This window comes from Manis javanica, chromosome 2 (assembly GCF_040802235.1).
Source record: "Manis javanica isolate MJ-LG chromosome 2, MJ_LKY, whole genome shotgun sequence".
NCBI classification, from domain to species: domain Eukaryota; kingdom Metazoa; phylum Chordata; class Mammalia; order Pholidota; family Manidae; genus Manis; species Manis javanica.
In genome coordinates this window covers 210668465-210683128 of record NC_133157.1, presented here as the reverse complement: position 1 = coordinate 210683128, position 14664 = coordinate 210668465, and the positions used below count along the sequence as shown (strand labels likewise).

Here is a 14664-nt window from a genome sequence, read left to right as displayed (position 1 = left end):
ATCTCAAGATATAAATGATTCAGCATAATGATTCTTGAATATAAAAATTATGATATAATAAAAACAAAAATAGCAGTATTTGTTCATTTTTAAATAATCTGTTATACCAGTAGACTGAAAACAGAACAAATATTACAATATTATAACCCCTAGTGATTTAAAAAGAGGATATATAACTCCCAAATCATGGTAAGTAGAAACTGGGGAAGAAACAAATTAAATCTCAGTCAGTTCATTAGTGCCAATGAAAGGTTAAATGCCTTTATTAAAAGTAGGGGGCAAAATAGGCAAAAGGTTTGAACAATTACTTCAAAAAGGGAGATAAGTGAATGGACAATAAGTACATGAAAAACTCTTCAACATCATTACTTGTCAGGGAATTAAAAATTTAAGGACAAACCAGATACTACAATACACACACCAGAATGGCAAAAATGAAAAAGAATGACAACACTAATGTTAGCAAGGATGTGAAGCAACCTGAACGTTACAACAGAGATGGTAGGAATGTCCAATGGTAGGGCCATTTTGGGAAAATACCTGGTAGTTTGAAAACAACATCCACTTTTTCTGTGACATCTAGATATTTACCCAAGAAATAAAAGTGTATGTCTACCAAAATCCGAAGATTTACTCTGAATGGCCAAGAACTGGAAACAATGCATATATCCACTAGCAAGATAAGTAAACAAACTGTTGTACATTCAAATACTAGAATGCTTCTCAGCAACAGTAAGAAATGAATTAAAGATAAAGGCAACAGCATACCTGAATCTCAGAAATGATTTATGCTAAGTAAAGTAGGGCTGGAACAACAGTAAATAACTGTAGGATCCCATTCATATGAAGTTTTAAAACAGCCAAATAAAGATCTATAATGAAAAAAATTCAGGACAGCACTTGACTCTTGGGTGGATGAAGGTGAAGATTGGCTGTGAAGGAGCACAAACGTGGTTTCCAGTTAGATACCTTATATCCTAGAGCCGCTTTGCAACTACTCTGTAGGTTCCACCCCTGAAAGTCCCAAGGTGACTTTGGAAATTACATTAATTCTTTGGAATCCTGGCTGTCAACTTTGTAGATACAACTCTGCAGTTAGTACATATAGATGCTTAAATAAACTACATATAAAACTAGAGTGGCAAAACTATAAACATCAATCCAAGAGTGAACTACGCTTTTATTCCCAATTATACAACCTCCTTTCCTGTCAGAGGATTACATGCCCACCCACCACCATGCGACTTGCTCTGGCCAATGGCTTTTGAGCAGATGTGACAAATGCCCCATCCAAAGGAAAAAAATTAGACTGGTAAGGGCTGAATAGTGTCCCTGAAAATCCCTATGTTGAAGCCATAGTCCCCAGTACCTCAGAATGTGGCTGAATTTGGAGACAGAGCCTTTGAAGAGGTGAATCCATTAAAAGGAGGCCAGTAGGATGGGTTCTAATCTGATCTGACTGGTGTCCTTACAGGAAGAGGAAATGTGGACACACAAAGAGACATGGGGGACAGCTGCTCACTGAGAAGAGACCGTGTGAAGACACAGTGAGAGGGTGGCAGTCTACAAGCCAGGAAGAGAGGCCTCAGAAGAAACCAAACCTGCCAGCAACCTTGATGTTGAACTGAAGCTTCAGATCTAGGACAAGAACAAGAGCCTGCATATCACACATCACAGCTACTACTTCAACTGGGAGCCCACAACTTTTCAGTTCTGGGACATGGAGCCATATCAGTTAACTTGTAGTTGCCAGCATGTACCATGAGAATAAATGATTATTGCAAGACACACACACAGAGGTGTGTGAAATATACTTTTCAGCAGAGTGCCAAAGATCAAAGAGTTAAAATCAATACCGGACCACAGCTTAACACGAGGTGAATCACCATCACGGAAGGAACCTCTGATATACAGAAATAAATCTGAAATTCTTTTCCAATTTATCAGTGTTATTATTATAATTTGAATATTAACTATTGCAATGGTGGCCAAATTTTACGAATTTGACATTATAGTGTGGGAACAGTGAGTCCACGGCCCTGTAGGCTGCTTCATTTGCACCCATGGTCACTGAACGCACTTCAACCTTACAAAACAGAAGCTTACTTTCAGTTGCCTCCAGTGAGGAACAATTTGGCTGGCACCTCAGTACAGAGTGCTACTAATGGTAAATTGCCACAAAATTATTAAACTTTTCTTCCTCTCCATCATAACCAAAATAAAGCCTCCGTAGACTCAAAAAATACGGTACATTTGCCTAATAGTATTCTTGTATAGCCTGTTGCTTTGAAGTTTGAGTTGAGTGAACAAAATGTGGTTTAGTATGTGTTTTCTTCTGATCCTTTTCCCTCTAATGACTGAAGATTTTACTTTTACAATAATGCATATACATTTATAGTTCAATGAATGGTTAAAATTTCAAGAAATAAAGAACTTTTTTCTTCCTGTCCTTAACATTTTTATTATGTTTGGATCAAAGATATGTATCCCAGATGTTTTAGGAATGAGTTTCAGATCTTTCCAACTTTTAAAATTTTGAGGTAACTAAATTGATATTCATTTACATTTGGGAATAATCCCCAGATGGTCTTCTTTATCAAGTAATCCATATATTAAATGAAGTAACTAAAAATTAAATGTTTTCAATAATTAATTGTTTAACATTAAGAACACTAATACATCTCATAATTTTACAGTTTGGATTAAGATATAATCTGTTATATGGATTTATATTTTTAAATATTATATATATTTTTGATTCAAAAATAATAAATTTTTCCAAGTTTTGCAGTGTAAATGTTCTCAATGTTCATATTAAAAGCCAATCTTTTTAAAAATTATTTAAAGTTAATAATTTTTTAACATTAAAATTAACACCATAATTATCTGGTTTGAAACATTTTCATTTTATAATAATGTATATACATTTATATTTCAGTGGGCTTTAAAATTTCAACAAGTTGAGCACTTAGGGAGATTTTTCACAATAAGTTACATCTAGCTCGATAATTTATTAGCTGACATCGAAACATATATTTGGATATTAATATTAGGTATAGTTAGATATTCACAATAAATTCAAATATTAGTGATAGTATCCCACACAAATGCCATAAACACTCATACTCCAGGGAAGGCCAACTGTAAGTTTTCCGAACAGGAGCCCTGGAACTCTCCCCTAAAGTCTTTCTCTAATCACAGAAGCCCACTCAGCCAGTGCACAAGGTTGACCAGAGGTACTGAGGAGTAAGTAAGACACCCTCTCTACCCTCAGGAACCCTCTGTCAATAATTGATGGGATTTGGTGGATAAATACCTCAGCTATCCACCTCTCATCTGGGATAATGCTGCTTAATATCTAAATAATTCTACTCTATTCACCAGAGTTCTGTAGCAGAACTCAGACCTAGTTGTTCAGTGATATACTTTTATTGGCTTCCTTTCCTTCCTGGAATCATTTCCCATTCATCTACTAGCACTTTATGGACTCACCTCCCAAATAAACAACTCACACCCACATGCTTTACATCAGGAATGCCAGAAATGACACTGAAGTGGGACCCTCTTTATAGATCACTAGCTTCAGGTTTACAAAGATGGACTTTCTTATTGTAATCTGAAAAATTTTTTTATGTGCATCAGTTGTGTATTGCTACATAACAAATCGTTCCAACTCAGCAACTTGAAATGCAGTGATTTATTACTGATCACTATTCTATTATTTGGCTGTGCGATTGTCCTGCTAGTGTCTCCTGGGTTCACCCACACAGTTGCCTTCAGGAGGGGAGTCAGTGGGCTTGAAGTTCCAAGTTGACCTCAAACTTCATTTTCCTGCACATAGCCTCTCACCAACAAGAGGACTAGTTAGCTTCCTTACATGGAAGTCCCAGGACAGCTTTCCAAGAGAACAAAGGCAAACTACAAGGCCTCTAGAAAGCCAGGTTCTGGAACTAGTTAATGCCACTTCAACCATATTCTATTGGTTGAATAGAACCAATATTCTATTCAAGGCTCTCCTGGGTTGAGGAGTAGAGTTATAGTCTTCACCTCTTAATGGAAAGAGCTGGAAAATATTATGGCTTTGTTTTCAACATAAACCCAACTGTCTTTGTGGCAGAAAACAGCTAGATGCTCACCAGACTTAATCCTACTTTGTGGAGATGAAACAGGACTACATTTCCCAGCCCCACGTAGGTAGGTTGAACCCGTGCTCAGGTTTCCGGCACTTCCAGGCACAGCACATATTTCATGGTCCATCGTCTGCTAACCCAGCAACAGCACGTGCTGAATATAGCAGCAGCACAAAATGGAAGCAGCATGAGCCCCTCAGGGTTTTCTGAAGGAAAGTCATCTGACTTTCTTTGAACCCTGGTATGAACAAGAAATAAACTTGTATGAAGTCGCTGAGATTTAACCATATTTCATTCTAACATTCCGTGACTAATAAAGCCTTTGAGAACTGAAAGAATGAATCTCACATAATTGAAATGGTAGAACTCTGGTGACAGAGATATTTTCTTGCTGTTTTCTTGGGGACTGAGGAGAACACTCCCCTACATTTTATACCATGTTAGCAGTCTTCTCTCTACTTACCAGAACATCTTCCCTGATGGTGTCTATTAGTCCCTAGGGCTTTGTTAGTTTCAAGGAAAACGCAGATGAACAGCCTTCCTACTGTGGCAGAGATTCACTAGCACAATTCATATTTCTCACAGGTAAACTACTGCTATCCACAGGGAAGAGATGGCCACTGGGAGCATATGCAAACATCTGGGACGATGAGCTCATGACTAGCTTACAAAGATACTACCTTTGATGATAGTGTCCAAAATTTTTTATTTTTTTGTACTCTCACACTCTCCTTATCTCTAATCTCATCCCTTAGTCAAAGCCTTCTCTATTGGAACAATATCTGTAGAATTTCACTCTGAAAGACTTGCTAACTCCTTAAGATGCTAGTTTTTCCTTTAATTCTTAGCTGAGGTGACTCAGTTACATGATAAAGGATCAAGTAGGTCGCTCGGAAATTTCTACCCACTTTCTGGAGCAAAAATTCCCCCAAGTGTTTTAAAGCTGTAACCTGTGCCTTTTCATGTCTGGCAATGACGCTGATGATGAGGAAAACCTTCCCAGACCAGGATGATCTATCCATGATCTATTTATTTTTCCATAATCCCTCTGTTTATGTGTTCTCAAATGACTAATGAGGCCAGTCTGGAACTGGCAGATTTTGCCACAATTTGGACAGATGGTTTCAGTATATGTGCATAAAGAAAGTAATACTGGAAATGTGACAATAAAGATATATTTCATACCATTTCAAGTTTTTCTAAGAGAACAAGGATAAAATGACAAGAGGTATGGAAAGGTTTCAGTGTCACTAAACCACACAGTGTGATCTTCTTACCTTAGAAGTCTCTGAAATTCAGAAATAACTGAGAATCACTGTACTAACAGAGAAATGGTTTCTTCAGCCCAAACACTTGGGAAAGTCTAAACATATGCTCTAGTTATTGCTTTAGAAAGCTTATACAAGCAATATTAAGTGAACTGTTGCTGATAAAAATGTGACCTCACTCCAAACCTGTGCCCGTCCTAGAACTGAAGCAAAACCAAGTATTTCTGGGCAATTTGAAATATAAACAGGGCTGGCCATTTTTCAGGTTTTTCCATGGATGACACATTTCTGAACCATCTATTCTTATTCTAGTCATCCAAATTTTAGTGTGGTCTCTTTTAGAGAGGAAACTGTAAAAGTCTTGGTACACTTCCAGCATATTACATCGAGCCTAGTGAAATAAAAACACACTCATTCATTCATGCACTCATGTATTCTCAACAAATACTGAACGCCTACTTTGTGTAAGACAAGATAATTGATGCTGCAAAATTCTGACAGGAATACACCCATCAGTCGCATCTTCAAGAAACTCACAAATTTTACAGATGTATAAACAAATCATTGTGAGACCATATGATTAATGTATAGCTTCTTGGAGAATAAAATGCACACATTTTTGCTGCCGATGGCTACAGTGGTAAAAACAATAAGGAAAAAATGAAAATGGAGAAGAGAAGGAGGAAAAACCCAACTATTACGGTTTGTTCTGAGACATATACCGAGAAATGTGTCACATAGTAGCATTAAGGGTCATTGGCTGAGCATTTAAGTTGTTTGTAGTGAGAGACAAGGGTTGTGCACAGATCTCAGATGCTGGTGTCAGGAGTAGCATATCTACATGTGCGTACAAGGCCCTTTAATGTAAGAGAGAAATGTGATAGGAAAGAGAAGGGGATGTGCCACGGGCCACGTGTTGGCTATCCATGCCCTGCTGCCGTGAAACGCCACACGAGTTTCAGGAGTCTAAATTCTAACTTGCACATAACAGGTCATTATGAAAATATGTTTTTTTCCAAGAGGATAGAAAAAATGTTATTTAATATTTTGTTAGCTAGATTTATAATTTTTATATGACATGCATTATAAGAACTTTTTTTTCTACACTAGCCCGATCCCACCCACAAACTGTGTATGTTCGGGAGCCTCGTTATCAAACAGTCACAGGTTTTCCCAGGACAGGCTCCTGGCTCCTTTGATACCAATATCCCCTCACAATCTTTGTAGTCATTTGACCTATTTGCTTCCAGTTAGTTCCCTTATGGGCAACCACAGCCAAAATTTTCTTCCCATTCCTCTTTCTCTCAATTCAATTGTATCTACCTTGAAATAATTTGAAATAATGGGTTTAGGTGGGTAGACAACATTGTTTATCTGATCTTTGTCACGAGGTGTGTCTCAATTTCTGTGTGACATGTAATGAGAGGGAAGCATTAAAGGCTTGAGGCCCCATCCCTGTAAATACGGTTTTATCAGCACTACTAACAACTAGCCTGACTTCAACTTCCTGTTACAGAATTTTGCTAAACGTAGCCAAAGCAGACAGCACACATCAACATTGTAGCTGTTTTCCAAGTAAGTTTGGCCAGACAGAGACTCTATTGGCATATAGTCTGCCTCCCGACGTATTGCAGAAGAGTTTTATCAAATGTTTCACTAAAACATAACACAGATCAAGCATTCCAGCCTATATATGTGTGCCCCACTCCTGAGGACCAAATGATTAGCTAGTGGCATATGTTTTGCTTTTCTGTTAGGTCAGTAGCCCAGTTCTGAGTATCAAATTCTCTATTAATTGCAGAAAACAAACTCAAAATACAGTGCTTAAGCAAGAGTCAAGTTGATCTCTCTTACAGAGCAGCCCAGGGTTTGAAGGGCAGCTTTGCCATTTGCACTGTGCAACTTCCAAGTCTAAGTCTAAAAGTGTTCCACTTCTCACCACCTCCCAAGTGAGAGAAAGAAGGAAAGGGGTAAAGCAGCATAGACTCCTTCATTTTAATGATGAAACATGGAAAACAGCACATTTACTTCCATTTGGCAGGACTTAGTCACATGACCATACCAGGCTGCAAAGACAGCTGGAAAATGTAGTCCCTACGTGGGTAGCCATCTGTATAGTTAAAACCAAGGCATTCTCCTATCAGAGAAAGGGGATGTATAGTGACAGATAATTAGCAGTCTCCATACAATTACCCATCAGGTCAGAAGAAGAGCTAGGAGAGAAAGAGGAAGGAAAGAGCTCACAGAAACAATATAAAGGATCAAGTAGGGACCTTCTCCTGTGCTCAATTGGGTCTGATACCCTGAAGCTGTCAGTTCTTTAGGAAGAGCTCCCTCTAGAGAGTCCTCCCTTTTGCCTACTAACAGGATACTGCAAACTATACAGAAGCCCATCTGCCACTTGGAGGTTTCCAATGATTCCTCTCCTTCTCCATTCTTTTGTTAGACCCCTTCACTGGAAATAAGGAGGCTTTCCTGTGTGTGTGATGTAGGAGCTCCAAAGAGCTCAGAGGAGGCAGAAATAATGAGCATAATCTGGAATAGTTTTACCATAGAGGCAGGACTTGACGTGAATGTAAAAGGAATAAAGGGCAGATGAAGAGTCGGGCTTCTGTGAGGATTGATCAGTGGAGTGTCCCTGCTCCTCAGACTTTGCAGGTCTGCCCAACCTCAGAGAGAAGGACTCAGAGCCAGGGGGATTAGGACTACCACCTTCAATAAAAATCCCAGGTTGAACTTGAACTAGTTACTTAACTCCCTGTTCCTCAGTTTCCTCATCCACAATATGTAAATAACATTTACCTCATAGGGTTAATGTGACGATTTCAATAAGAGGATGTATATAAAGCACTAAGGCACCGTTCCACACACATGATGAATGTCTAGTAAACGTTACCTAGCAACATGTATCTTAGTGTTCTCATTTAAACCATAACAGACAAAGGACAAAAAAGATATTTTTATCTGCCTCTAACACTGAGCCTGGAACACAGCAGATATTCAATAAATGTATGAATATTCATTAATTTCAAAATGAAAACATTTTGAAACCCAGTAAAGTAACCAACCTACACAAGGTTTCCCTGACTTATCAAATTTCTTAGTGGTTATTAAATAACAGCTCAAAAATGAAGAATGTATGTTGGAAATGTGCATAATTCTATCAGAAAAAAGAATGTCCAAACTGCTTATTAATTTACAGTGAAACCAATAATGTCAGTCTAGGAAAACCAAAAATACAGCACCACTGAATTTTCTAGAACACACACACACACAAAAAGAAGCCTTAAGTTTCTTTAGGAGAACAGAGCCAACTACGGACTGTATCAATTTGCCATCAAACCAAACTCCTTCTTTGAATTTGAATAGAATGGGAAAGACTTTTCTTTAATTTCTTATTACTTATTTTTATTTCTTGTTACTTTCATTCCTCTTCTTCCAGGTATATAGCTCTAGTCTCAACGCATATCCAGTATATGACCACTTTTCACTGCCTCAACCACCAGCTTGTGTCACCATCATTTCTCCCTGGGTCACTGCAATAACCTGACTAGTCCCCTGATTCTGCTTTTGACCCGTTATGACCCCCCAGGCGCAACAGGGTCAGAGGAATCCTTTCAAAGTAAGTCACTTAAATATCTGCCCAACAAATTAAAAAAATAACAAAAAGGCATACACAAGTCCAAGTATTGGTGAAATGGTAATAGACATTGTGCCTGTTTCATCGGGTAAAAAAACAAACAGAAAAGCCTATGGAAAAACTCATTATATACTCTATAATAAACCTAAGAGCAGAATAAATGATGAGGAATGGTACAATTAACTCCCTTAAAAATAAGAGAGCATTGAAGCTCGTTCTTGAAGGATGAGTAGACTGATTTTTGATCTTTTAGTTGAATAAGAGTATTAGGAATCATGTAAGAGCTGCCATTTATCGAGGGTTGACTACCTACCAGACCCAGTGCTAAGTACTCAGACGCGTGATCTCACTTCATCCTTATAACCACCCAAATAACTAGATTTGTTATCCCATTTTACAAAGGAAGAAGCTGAGAGTTACAGACCTTAGGTAATTTGCCTTGGGATACACATCTAGTTAAGAGTGGAGCTGAAAGCTGAATCCACTGAGAATTAGGCTACAGTTCCTCAATGAAAGTCAGAGATCCTGGTGACAAACTACTGCAACAGAAAGAGGAGTCCCCATGTCTCTTCTGCAGCCCTTTCACTGGCCAGATTCCAGTCTGGAGCTTTAAAATGATTGTAATACCATTTGACCCAGGAATTCCACTCCTAGGAATTTACTCTAACAATGCAGAAGCCCAGTTTTAAAAAGACATATGCACCCATCTATTTATCACAGCAATATTTACGATAGGTTAGTTCCATTTCCTGACTAAGTGTCCATCAGTAGATGAATGGATAAAGAAGGTGTGGTACATATACACAATGGAATATTATTCAGGCATAAGAGAAAACAAATCCTACCATTTGCAACAACATGGATGGAGCTAGAGGGTATTATGCTCAGTGAAATAAGCCAGGTGGAGAAAGACAAATACCAAATGATTTCACTCATCTGTGGAGTATAAGAACAAAGAAAAAACAAGGAACAAAACAGCAGCAGAATCACAGAACCCAAGAATGAACTAACAGTTACGAAAAGGAGTGGGACTGGGGAGGATGAGTGGGAAGGGGGAAAAGGGGCTTTATGATTAGCACACATGGTGTGGGGGGGTGCACGGGGAGGGCAGTGCAACACAGAGAAGACAAGTAGTGACTCTATAGCATCTTACCACACTGATAGATAGTCACTGTAATGGAGTATGTGGTGGAGACTTGATAATGGGGGGAGTCTAGTAACCATCATGTTGCTCATGTAATTGTACATTAATGATACCAAAATAAATAAATAAATAAATAAAGACATTGCTTGTCTCTCTAGCTCCTGCTTCAGCATTCCTCTGCATTTGGCTGATTCTCAGATAGGTTCTCATTAGGAGCCAGGAAAAGTGGCTCCCAGCACCTTCTGACTTACTTCAGAATTACATCTACTCACTAATAAGGCTGGTAGATAGGGGCCTTTTTCCCAATCAAGCCAGTTGATAAATCCTAGGATTCCCTCTAGTTGACCCTCTGTGTGTCACATGCCCATCCCTGCACCTACTGCTGTGGCCAAGATCACACAGCCATTTCTCTGCTGAGGACTGAGACACGCACCTATGGCTGGTGTCCAAGGATGGGGCCCAAATGATATAGTCTAAGGGTGGAAGAGAACTGATTCTCTAAATATAACTTGATGTTTCTTTTATCAGAACAAAGGATGCTGGGAGAAGGAGGGGAGGGCCAGAAAGGGAAAGGGAGAGGCAAGGAGGAAAGGAAGGAAAAACAATAATGGAGAAAAAGATATGAACAGAAGCTGAAAATATGGAAAAGCATGTTGAACGTGGCCTGACTAGGATGGACCCCTGACTGAACTGGCTTAGGGGTGGGGACTGGGAGAGGAGAACAGAACAGAAACCAGTCACTAAGCATTGCGCCGAGGAGGAGGAGTTGGACCAGGTTGTGAACGAGTGGCCTCGCTATGGAAGAGCATCACTGCCTCTCCCACTGCGGGTGGTTGTGTGAATGTGTGCGTGGCAGGGCGAATGCAGGAGTAGCCAGATGCACAACAGCTTTTTGAGGTAGGCACTATTTATCCTGTTTAACAGTTAAAGGAAATAAGGTAGAGAGGCTGAAGAGCCTAGTTAAACTCTTGTAAGTTATCAACTAAGGAATTTAGCTGGGGGACCAACCTCTAGGTCACCATTCCTATGTGATCTAAAAGTGGGGTGCATTAAAATACAGGCTAATTATTGTGAATAATTCTTAAGCTAAAATTCAAAACTGTGACAGGCACTTTCATAAGACAAATACAGCTGAAATCTGGACTTTGTCTTTCACAAGCCAAAGAATTTTGGAGTAATTGTTTCATTTCTCTTAGCCTCTGTTACCCCTTGTAAGATAATGATAATAACACACCCTTTATTGTGGATATTAAATGAGACACCTATGGGAAAGCACCTAGATAACATTTGTAAGAGTAGATAATGTAACACAAATTATATGAACATGAGATTCTTTTTAAAATAAAACAGAAATCATGGTCCATGCTTTAAAATAAAACAGAAGACAACCAAAACAATAACAGCTTAGTCTGGCTTTCCCACAATCACAATTTTAAATCATCTCACTGTTCCTTAACATAATTGTGTACAAGGAAAGGAAGAGGCACTTACTAGGCATATAATGCATAAAATATGGCCTCAGCCAACTCATCGGAGGCTGAATGCAACGTCGGTTTGGTTTTACACCATCTGCAACCTCTCAGACATCAGAAGCTTTGAATCAGCATGGCACCACCTTGCCATGGACTGGGCACACATAGAAAGAAGAAAAATCAAACCATAACTCTGGGCCCCATCCAGGGTCTTGTCTTGAGGTTAAAGTCTTGAGAAATGTCTGTCTTCTGCAAAATAAAGGAGCAATCATATCCTTGCCCATGTCAGACCTCCACAGCCTGCACAATGTTTTCCTGTTCTGATATAAACTCCCTGACCCCAAGTCATGACCCCTCTAGCCTGCAGAACGTTCTTCCCACACGGCTTCAAAGATATGTCCTCATTCCCTTCAATTCAGGTAAACACTTCTCACTTCCCTTTTATTTCTACCAATACCGTAACTCTATCCCAAGGGTCTTCCATCCTGCATATGCAACAGGACAAATAAACACCACAATAAAGTGAAATATTGACAAACTGAACTTTGGTGAGATTAAAAACGTCTGTTCATCAAAAGATATCATTAAGAGAGGGGAAAAGCTGCAAAAAATACATATGCATTACATAAATCTGACAAAAAACTTGTATTTGGAGTTTTTTAAGTCTGCTATACATAATAAGAAAGGATAACTCCCTTATTAAAAATAGGCAAAAGACTTCAATAGATAGTTCATAAAAGAGAAAGTCTAAATGATAATACATTAAAGTGTTCAATATCATGAGTCATTAAAGAACTGATTACCCCCACAATGAAAAAATTCTATACATCCACAAAATAACTACAATTTTAAAATAACAACTGAACAGATCAGTGTTAGAGAGTAGGCCAAAACTGGAAATCAGATCTTGCTGGCGGGAGTAAAAATTGGTGTGACTACTTTAGAAACTACAGACAGTATTTACTAAAGCTGGGTAGATACATATCCTATGAACCAGCAATTCTTCTGCTGGGTCTATTCCCAAAAGAAATCCATGTGTGCATGTAAGTGCAACAGGTATATTTAAAGGTTCAAAACAGCACCACTGTAGTAGCCAAAAATAGGAAAGAATGCAAAAGCTGTAAATGGTGGACAATTAAATTGTGGTGGTATATTCATATAACAGAATATCAAGTAATATTAAAATGGAATTAACTACTGCTATACATGATATGAATGAATTTCAAAAACAATGTTGAGCAAAAATACGTGTGTTAGGACTTCTTTCATATAAAATTCAGAGGGAATAAACTAATCTAGGGTCATAGAAGTCAATATAATGGTTACCTTTGGTGGGAGGAGAAAGATTAGGGGGGATTTTGTGGTGCTGGCAATGTCCTGTTTCTATCTGGATCATCACTTGGGAGTTACACAAATGTTCACTTCTGTACAAACTTATCAAGTTGTAACTGAAAGATCTGTTCAGTTTTCCAAATGTAATTGGTACATTTATAAAAAGTACAGAAAGAAACCCACATCTTTGTTCATAACTCTAAGACTTATGAATTCCATATAACCAATTCTGTGACTTTAGAGTAAGCCTCTAAGTATGATTGGAATTCACCATCCACATAGAACACTTTCATACTCTACACCCACAATACCCACATACCCTTTCTAAAAAAAAAGTTATATTTCATTGTCTGCAGTTCAGCTTTCTCTGGGTGATGGTTTTTGGGAATCATCATGTACAGAAACAGGAAAATGAAGATGATCGATCTTCTTCAAAAAGTTACTGAGTTAATGAAAATATCTGTAATCTTATATCACAGCAGTTTAGGGGTTTCTATTTATTTCCATTTGTTTGCTTTCTTGTTTTTACCACCGGGGGGCCTGGCCTCTGTTGCCTGATGCACTTTTGTTTTCTGTGTCTTTTCTAATCCTCTCAATAGCGGTCCTGGAAGGCATTGCCGAGAGGTGACTGACTTAAAGAGCACTTAGTGTTTAAGTTAAGGCTCTTCATACATGTATTCACTGCCCTCATAATAGCAGCAAATATTGTATGAATTACTTGCTGTACATTAAGCAATGTGTTAATGACTTAGGTATACTATTTCATTTAATTCTCTTTGTAAACATTTGAAATAAGTGCCCTTAGTATCCCCATTTTAGGGGTTAAGGAAACTGAGATCCTGAAGTGTTAGGTATCTTGTCTAGGCTGACACGGCTGACAAGTGGCTTGAACCGGGATACTACTCTGAGCATGTCAATTTACCATGTCAACTCCGTGGACACTAGCCTACTCTGCCCTCTTCCTTATGAGGCAAAGAGGCATAGAAAGTGGGAGATAAATTCTCTCCTCCCTCCACCTAGGGAAGAACTTCGCAGAGAGAAGACAGAAAGAAAACAGTTTAGGCATTTCATTCAGAGCTCCATTCTGGCCAGGAGCACACAGTGCAGAACAGGGGGAGTCCGCCGTGTGGGAGACTCTCCGCATGATGAACAGGCAGAGGACACACAGGCTTTGGAGTCTGAGAGATGCCACAGCGCTCCCTCCTGCATGCTCCTGGGCAAGTCTGTTTCTCTACCTATAAAATGAAGATGATTGATCTTCTTCAAAAAGTTACTGAGTTAATGAAAATGTCTGTAATCTTAAATCACAGCAGTTTAGGGGTTTCTATTTATTTTTGTTTGTTTGCTTGCTTGTTTTTGCCACCGTGGGGCCTGGCCTCTGTTGCCCGATGCACCTTTCTTTCCTATGTCTTTTCTAATCCTCTCAATGGTGGTCCTGGAAGGCACTGTAGAGAGGTAAATAACTTAAAGAGCACTTCGTCTTTAAGTTAAGGCTCTTCATACATGTATCCACTGCCCTCATTCCTTCTTATGTAACTGAACCTGAGCAGTTCGGAAGAACATTCAAGTATCTTTCTTTCTCTCCCTTTAAACTTAGAACCAGTACTAAGATGCTAAATTTCTGCTTCCTTCCATCTAGATCTTATCCTGATGCTTTCAGCAACTGAGAATCAAATAA

The 14664-nt window shown here is 38.8% G+C and overlaps 1 protein-coding gene across 3 annotated transcripts in view; it reads right to left on the bottom strand.

The window, feature by feature from the left end:
• The window catches only part of LOC140848038 (uncharacterized), a 117567-nt gene that overhangs the window by 22138 nt on the left and 80765 nt on the right, over nt 1-14664 (bottom strand). Inside the window, exon 6 of one of the 3 annotated variants that reach the window (XM_073230117.1) lies at nt 11674-11808. The exons of the other annotated variants lie outside the window; for them this stretch is intronic. Within the exon in view, the coding sequence (XP_073086218.1) occupies nt 11783-11808 (26 nt within the window). The 3' untranslated portion in view covers nt 11674-11782. The remainder of the gene's footprint in view (nt 1-11673; nt 11809-14664) is intronic. 3 annotated transcript variants of the gene reach the window in all.